Source organism: Wolffia australiana, chromosome 18 (genome assembly GCF_029677425.1).
Source record: "Wolffia australiana isolate 7733 chromosome 18, ASM2967742v1".
Lineage (NCBI taxonomy): Eukaryota > Viridiplantae > Streptophyta > Magnoliopsida > Alismatales > Araceae > Wolffia > Wolffia australiana.
In genome coordinates, this window is record NC_135852.1 from 2,092,552 (window position 1) to 2,100,925 (window position 8,374).

The window sequence follows — 8,374 nt, forward strand, 5'->3', positions numbered from 1 at the left end:
CCTCTCTCTGTCATTCTCTCTCCCTCTATCTCTCATTCTCTCTCCCTCTCTCTCTCTCCCACACTCCCTCTCTCCTGCTTGTTCTCTCTCCCTCTCTCTGTCGTTCGCTCTCCCTCTCTTCTGCTTGTTCTCTCTCCCTCTCTCCTGCTCGTTCTCTCTCCCTCTATCCTGCTCGTTCTCTCTCCCTCTCTCTCTCGTTCTCTCTCCCTCTCTCCTGCTCGTTCTCTCTCCCTCTCTCTGTCATTCTCTCTCCCTCTCTCTCTCCTGATCGTTCTCTCTCCCTCTCTCCTGCTCGTTCTCTCTCCCTCTCTCTGTCGTTCGCTCTCCCTCTCTCTCTCATCCTCTCTCCCTCTCTCCCTCTCTCCCTCTTGTTCTCTCTCCCTCTCTCCTGTTCGTTCTCTCTCCCGCTTGTTCTCTCTCCCTCTCTCCTGTTCGTTCTCTCTCCCACTTGTTCTCTCTCCCTCTCTCCTGTTCGTTCTCTCTTCCGCTCGTTCTTTCTTACAAGAAATGAACTAGGAAAGAGAGAAGTCAAAGATAAGAACTGAGAGCTTAAAGAAGAAAACCAGGTCGTTCAGAGAAGAAAAGAAAACAAGATAGCATAGAACGGGATAAGGAGAAAATCCCATCTCCGCAAATGAAACCATAAGAGTCTATATAGAGTTGGGAAGGAATCGAGTGGGTAGTTCTATCTTAATGATGGTAAGGCAAACGTCTCCATGATGACACATCTTAATGCAGAGTCATCATGATCTCCTGGCAGTTCAAGTGACTGTTGGGAGCTGACGCTTGTACGGCAGGCGGCGGTTCAGATGTCTGAGGCAGATATGCATGGCTGCTTTCTTTTGAGGACAGATCTTCCACCAGGGAAACATGAGTCTTGAGAGGCATGGCAGTGGCAGTGACTGCAGGTGGAACACGAGGAGGATTGACGGAAGACCCGAGACGACAAGTTGCTTCAACACTTTCCCCCTCTCTCTTTTTCGTTCTCTCTCTCTCTCTCCTACTTGTTCTCTCTTCCGCTTGTTCTTTCCCCCTCTCTATTTTTCGTCCTCTCCCTCTCCCGTTCGTTCTCTCTCTCTCTCTCTCTCTCTCTCTCTCTCCCTCTCCCTCTCTTTCTATCCCTCTGTTCCAGTCTCACTCTCCCTCTTGTTTGCTCTCAATCCCTCCCTCTTGCCTTCTCACCCGTCCTCACTGCCTCCCTCTTGTTTTCTTTCCCTCTATCCTTCCCCCTCTCTCACCCTCTCTCCCGCTCTCCCCCTCTGTCTCACCCGCTCTCCCTCTCCGCCTGTCTCCCTCTCTTCCTCTCAACCTCTCTCCCGCTCTCTCTCTCTCTCTCTCTCTCTCCTCTCTTTCGCCCTCTCTCCCTCTGCTCCTCTCTCTCTCAAACTCTCTCCCGTTCTCCCTCTCCTCCTCTCTCCTCTCTCTCACCACCCTCTCGTTCTCTCTCCCTCTCTATGTCACCACCTCTCTCTCTTACCCTCTCTGAGATCCTCTCTCTCGCTCTCACTCCCCTCCTCTCTACCTCTCGTTCTCTCGCTCGCCCTCTCTGTCGTTCTCCCTCTCTCATTCTCTCTCAGACTCTCTGCCTCTAACAATCTTTCCCTATTGAACTCTCTCCCTCTCACCTGCTCCCTCTCCCTCTCTCTCTAACTTCCCCTCTCCGGCTTTTCCCCTCTCATTTCCCCTCTCTCCATCTCTCTCTATCTTGTACTCTCCCTTTGTCACTCTCTCCCTCTCGCACTCTCTCTCAGTCTCGCCCTCTCTCTCAGTCTCGCCCTCTCACTCTCTCCCTCTGGTATTCTCTCTGCCTTGCACTATCTCAGTGTCACTCTCTCCCTCTCTCTCTCTCTCTCTTGTACTCTCCTTCTTACCCGCTCCCTTTCTCCCTCTGTCATTCTCTCCCTCTTGTACTTCCTCTCTCAGTCTCGCCCTCTCACTCTCTCACTGTCTCACTCTCTCCCTCTGGTATTCTCTCTGCCTTGCACTATCTCAGTGTCACTCTCTCCCTCTCTCCCTCTTTCATTCTCACACTCTTTCACTCTAGCCCTCTCATTATCCAATGCTGCTTCAGCACCAGAGGCGATATGTGATGCAATGAGGCGACCAAGTTAACTTAACATTGACTAGTCAACATGACCAAGCGAAGAGCGGACCGGACCGAGCCCAGACTGAGACCGGACTGAACTTCAGGTCTAGGTTTAGGTTTTCGGTAAAACCAGACTGAGACTGGAACGCATCCTTCTCTAGATATAGATGTGAAAGATAATACAATATGCAATGAAATTAGGAGAGGTGTGAATATATATTAAGCAGAAATGGTTGTTCGTAAGATATTTATTCTCAGATACGAAGATGGAGAGTATGATGAAGATGGAGAAAGAAATAGTAAGAAGTTATGAAAAGTAATATACTTATAAATTGAGGAGGGAATGTCGAAAAAACCTGAGTTAGAAGTACCACTTGGTAGTTGAATATGATGACGACGAAAAGGTGTCATCCCATCATCCTCTTAATATTGTTTGGTGATTTAATCATCATCATCGTCGTCGTCATCATCCCATTCATAAAAGCCTGCATACACATCTTCATCAATCAGTTTCAAGATAAACTTTACTTGTACAACATTTATTCATTTCATTTTCATTCTTTCAGTATTATCCATTGAAGCCAGAGACATGACCATGCTGATATAGTTGTAAATAACTCATTGGTTATGGACTGCAAAATACTTCATTCACATACATATTGACAATGGATAAATATATACAGTCAATATATCCTTGTCAGAATTTAAAAAGTAAAAGAACAATTGAAAAGCAACAACCCACTAGGGTTTGATGGTCGCTGTCCGGTCCGTACTTTTAGCAAGGACCTAAACCTTACCTAAGGATAAGTTCGGTTCCCGTCCGGTTCTGGACCGATCTCGTCAGGTTCTGGACCGATCTCGTCCGGTCCTGGTCCAGTCATGTTGACTAGTCAAAGTCGAAGAACAAAAAGTCAAGATAAAAAAAATGGTATGGACTTCTCATCAAATGGAAATTTTATTGAAAGTCACTTGTAAAGCCCATCTTGAATAATGAAAAGACTAATAAAATAAAAAGAGGAAAAGAAAAGAAGATTGAAAGAAGAATAATTGAACAGTAAAAGAAGTTTTAAAGAAGAGAAAGGAAGACGAAACGGAAGAAGGTAAAAAAACATAATGAGAAATAAGAAGGCCAGGAGAAAGAAGAAGAAGGAAAATAGTAGGAAAATGGTAACGAAGAAGAAAAATTAAAAGAAGACTAGAAAAGAAGAAGATTCAGAGAGTGGGAGAGAGAGAAGAGAACATGCGAGAGAGAGAGAACGGAAGAGAGAGAAGAGAGCGACAACGGGAGAGAGAGAAGAGAGCATGCGAGAGAGAGAGAGAGAACTGGAGAACGGGAAGGGGGGAAGAGGGGAGCATGATCGGGGAAAGGGGGGGGGGAAGAGAGGGGAGCACGAGCAAGGTGAAAGGGAAGCGGGGATAAAATATATTATACATATTTTTATTATTTAATCTGGTCCTGGTCCGGTTTTACCATCGGACTGGATCCGGCCCGACCAACGGGTCCACCCTAAAATGGTGGACCGGCAGTCCTCGTTTGGTCCGGTCTGACTGGTCCCTGGTCCAAAATGTCAAACCCTACAACCCAGTAAAGCAGCTTTGAAAGAATATTATATTCATATTTTCTATAAAGATATTTGATATATCTTTTTGACATTTTAAAAACTTCTGTAAAAATCGAAAAGTAACAACCCATTAAAGCAGTTTTGAAATGAACCATATTCTAATATGTTCTAAAAAAAATTAATATATCTTTGTCAAAATTCAAATAAATATGGAACAATCGATAAGCAACAACCCAGTAAACCAATTTTAAAAGAGCAACAAATTAACATGTTCTAAAAAAAATTCAATCTATCCTTGTCGAAACAAAAAAATATTCTGGAACAATTGACAACCCAATAAAACAGTTTTGAAATAACTGTATGTTACTAAGTTCTAAAAACAAATTTAATATATCCTTATCAAAATTCAAAAAATTCTGGAACAATTGAAAAGCAACAACCCCATAAAGGAGTTTTGAAAGAACAGTAGACTAGTAGGTTCTAAAAACAAATTCAATATATCCTTGTTAAGATTCAAAAAATTCTGGAACATTCCAGTAAAGCAGTTTTGAAAGAACAGTGAATTAATATTCTGGAACTTTGAGGAGCAACAAACCCAGTAAACCAGTTTTGAAAGAACAGTATATAAATAATTTTCAATATATTATAGGGTCTTTGAAATGGAGTATAAGGTTTCTGGGCCAACTATATATACAAATTTGATTTTGATATCTCAGCATTCAGGCAAGCTCAAAGCGGCGGGCTTAAACTCTAGAGTAAACCCCTCTCTGCGAGCGATTTTCCCAGCTAGAAGATGGGGAAGAAGAGGAAATTAGGGCAGGAGAGGGCAGCGGAAGCTCCGAAGTTGGAGGAGATCGCGGCACCAGAAAGGCCCAAACGTACGCTTCTAGGTTGGAAGGATGGGCCAGATGTGGGTGCAGAGAATAGCAGCATTAGCGGCGGCGACGTGGGTCCTGTCTTCAGGAACAAAGAGAAGGTGTTAATCACTTGTTCCCGAAGGATTATGTCCAGGTAATTTACTTGTCTTTGGTTTTTTATGCATCAATTTTTGTTCTTTGTTGCTTGTAATGATTCGTGGTGTTTGCTTTCATCGATTCAGATACCGCCATCTGATGCTGAACGTGGTTTCGTTGCTGCCGCATGGCAAGAAAGACAATAAGGTGGAGTCTCAGTCGAGCAAAGGCGCTACTCTCAATGAGTTGGTTGAGCTTCGCAGTTGTTCGTACTGTTTGTTCTTCGAGGTATATTTTTTCGGTTTTAATTTTGAGGTGAAGTCGTTTTTGAATATCTTATAATCTCTGCTTTGTCCTCTCTTTTTACTAATTCTCATTAATTCCGTGATCTTTCTTGTTTTCGTTTATTTTATGTATCCATACGTGATCGATTGGATGTTCATTGTTGTCAAAAAATCAATCAGAACATTTTTCTCCTTAAATTGAAAAAAGAAGACACAATATCACTGAGGTTCTTGTTTGAAAGCTTCTTCAAAGCGTAAAAATTACATATATTTATTGATTTTTTATGAAATAGCTGATGGATTTCTTAATGGGTTATTCAGAAACAGCCTTAACGCTGATAGATATCCTTTGAAGGTTATATATTTTTCGCGAGAAGCTTAATTTTCTCTTTTGTCTAACGTTCTGACTTGAGGTTCCCAAATAACAGTGCAGGAAGCAGAAGGATTTATACCTTTGGATGGCTAAATGTCCGAACGGTCCATCTGTCAAATTTTTAGTTAATGCTGGTATGTTTGTCGAATTCTTAGTGATGCCTACACCTCTTCGTTTAATCCATCATTTAAGGGCCCGCGTATTTCCTTTGAAACATTTTCGAATTTTTATTGTCTTTATGTTCATCTGCAGTGCATACTATGGAAGAGCTGAAGCTGACTGGAAATCATTTGAAGGGTTCCCGGCCACTTTTAACTTTCTCCTCGAATTTTAATAAAGATCCTCACTGGTTGCTCTTGAAAGAAATGATAACACAGGTACACTAACAGTTTTTTTCCAACCGATTTCTTCTCCTGCCATATGAAATTAATTACTCTGATTTAGCTTCTGAAACTTGATTTGGGATTATTTGTTTCTCCAAGAATTTTGAAAATTCAAACCCTCTTATGTGGCAACAGATATTTGATACTCCGAAGGATCATAGGAAGTCTAAGCCATTCCATGATCATGTGTTTGCCTTTTCACTTGCTGATGACCACATTTGGTTCCGGAATTATCAGGTATTATTTGAATTTGCTGATGACCACATGATCTTGTGTTTTTTTTTCTTTCAAACAAAATTTATTTGAGTTTGCCCTTTACAATAGTTTAGCCGCAAAACAGTGAATTCTCTGTATCTTGTTCCGTGTGTGCCGTAGTCAATCTGCTGATGGCTTATATATTCTAGCTCAGACATTAAGTAAGCCTTAAGAAAACCACCTTCGTTGCCTTCAATTCTGTACTTGAAGTTTGTCATGATGCATGATCTCAGTATAACAACCGCTGTCGTTTTCCCAAAACTTCCATGTATTTTCATTGACCAACAGTTATCTCTAGGTTTTAATTTGCTTTCTTATAGGGCCCTTGGTTCATTCATTTCAGGAAATCTCTCGATCTTTTAGATTATACTTGACATTTACTTCATGTATTTACAAATGTACCTTTCATTTGACATTTACTTCTTGAAATTTCCAGATCGTGAACCAGGGTGGGATAGAAGAGGCAACGCTTGTTGAGGTGCGCCGGGCTTTTTTTTCCAATAATTCTCTTAATTTTTTTCTTTTAACGTTGGATGACTCAAGAGATCATCTGTGCAGGTGGGTCCAAGATTCTGTTTGAACCCCATCAAAATCTTCGGTGGGAGTTTTGGAGGTCCTACCCTTTTCGAGAATCCGTTCTACATTTCTCCAAACCAGGTGAAAATTTTGGAATATTCCATTAAGGTTCCTGTATGATGATGACGATGACTATGGAAATGGCATTAGTGATGACGACGACGATGATGGTGGAGATGGATATAGAAATTTATATGACGATCACTATGAGAGTGAAGATGAAGATGAAAATGTCAATGGATGATGTCAAGTTATCATCTGGTTTCCAGGAGCTGTCATCATCATTGTCATTCATCACTGGATGATGAATTATTGTTGTCATTGTCACCTGATTTCCCAGGGCCATCTTCTCCATCATCGCCATCATCCATCTGTTGATGGCGAATAGTCATTGTCATCTGGTTTCCAAGAGGCTGTGATTGTTTTCATCATCCATCTGTTGAATTCATCATTGCCACCATCATTTGTCCAGGCCACACATGGTCTACAATGATGATGGCGATGGCGATCACAGTGGCGAATCATCTTCCTCATTATCTGGCCATGATAACGATGCCATCTTTGATGTCATCATTATCATCCATCAGTTGAATTCTTCATCGATATTCATCCAAGCTACGCATGGCTGATGCAGACGATGATGAAATTAAGGGATGAATGATGACGGTGACAAGTTCGTTTCCATGGCCATCCCTTCATTCCAACCGATCTTAGTCGCTTCTATTCCTTTTTTTTTTCTTTTTTTTTTTAAAACCTATTGAGGTTTGAAATCTGGTCCTGCTAACCTGTACTCAGATTCGAGCGTTGGAAAAGAGGAAGAAGTCTGGGAAGTATGCCACGAAGGTGAAAGCAAAGACGAGGAAGAGGATGCATGAGCTTGAGAATCCCCTTGAGCCTGATGAGTTCGCAGATATGTGGAAGGAATAATCACAACTATAGACACGTAAGGAATTATCCTCTCTCTATGTGCTTGAGGTTATCTGGAAAATGGTATGTATGATTTTTCTGCTCTCTTCTGGGTAATTTTTTAGATTGTTAACAGGATTTCTTATTCACTTAATTCTTATTTTCATGGATTACTTATTTCACAATATGGAAGAAACCACAGGAATTAGAAATGGGGGGATTCTCTTTAATTTATGTTTATTTAGAAAGGATTGTTAGTTTATTTAGAAAACTGGAAAATTCTTTACGATTTTTCTTTTCCAATTATCCCTTTTGTCACGGATTTTGTATTTCACAATTTGGAAAAATCCCATTTAATTTCTCTCATGTTCAACTCGTCTGCATGTTTATTTCTAGTCTAGTTCTTTTTAAACTGCCAAAATAATAACTTGGTTGCTGGAAAAATATAACGAGTAAAATAGTAGGTTTAATTTTATGATTAATCCTTAGAAATTGAAGCTAACTACATACTTTTGTAGCCACGGATATGAATAAAATCTTAACACTAGAACTCATCAATGGGAGGGGAAATTTGTTATTTTGGCATATTGAGAGCTATAACAATCCCATTTTCGGATTAAAAAAAGTTGCTGTTAGAGAAGAAAAGGTCATGCATGTATACATGCAGATTCTACTCTATAATTGGAGAGAAAGATGACAGTAATATCAACAGCCAACCATGGTATGCCCCTGGAGTTATAAGGTATGTCTAATACCTCAGATGTTGCCGTCTTATAAAATCTGGTAAGGTTTTAGGAGATCATTAAATACATTTTCTCCCACACATTCAATGTAATCTCGAAAGTCATAGCTTACATTGATAATATTGTTGTTGCATATCTCAAAGCCATCAAGTGAATAATTCATAGGTTCTCGTATCATAATTACTCTTATCAGGTCTTGGAAAGTATGATTCGATTAGAAACACCTATTTTAACCAAAAAAATAGTTGAGGAT

At 40.7% G+C, this 8,374-nt stretch overlaps 1 protein-coding gene across 1 annotated transcript; it reads left to right on the forward strand.

Moving 5' to 3' along the window:
* Positions 1-4,352: 4,352 nt before the first annotated feature.
* LOC144715198 (ribosome biogenesis protein BRX1 homolog 2-like) lies at positions 4,353-7,532 on the forward strand. The gene is made up of 8 exons (XM_078590110.1): positions 4,353-4,659; positions 4,748-4,889; positions 5,314-5,392; positions 5,511-5,635; positions 5,777-5,878; positions 6,333-6,374; positions 6,455-6,553; positions 7,268-7,532. Exons 1-8 carry the CDS (start codon positions 4,442-4,444, stop codon positions 7,397-7,399), a joined length of 939 nt encoding a protein of 312 aa, XP_078446236.1. The 5' UTR covers positions 4,353-4,441; the 3' UTR covers positions 7,400-7,532.
* The last annotated feature ends 842 nt before the right edge of the window (positions 7,533-8,374 follow it).

What these genes read in the sequence shown, in the direction of transcription:
- LOC144715198 (XM_078590110.1), top strand. Translation starts at nt 4,442, where the DNA reads ATGGGGAAGAAGAGGAAATTAGGGCAGGAGAGGGCAGCGGAAGCTCCG. An exon ending in TCCCGAAGGATTATGTCCAG is followed by an intron (nt 4,660 to 4,747) that starts GTAATTTACTTG and finishes TCATCGATTCAG; the next exon opens with ATACCGCCATCTGATGCTGA. An exon ending in CAAATTTTTAGTTAATGCTG is followed by an intron (nt 5,393 to 5,510) that starts GTATGTTTGTCG and finishes GTTCATCTGCAG; the next exon opens with TGCATACTATGGAAGAGCTG.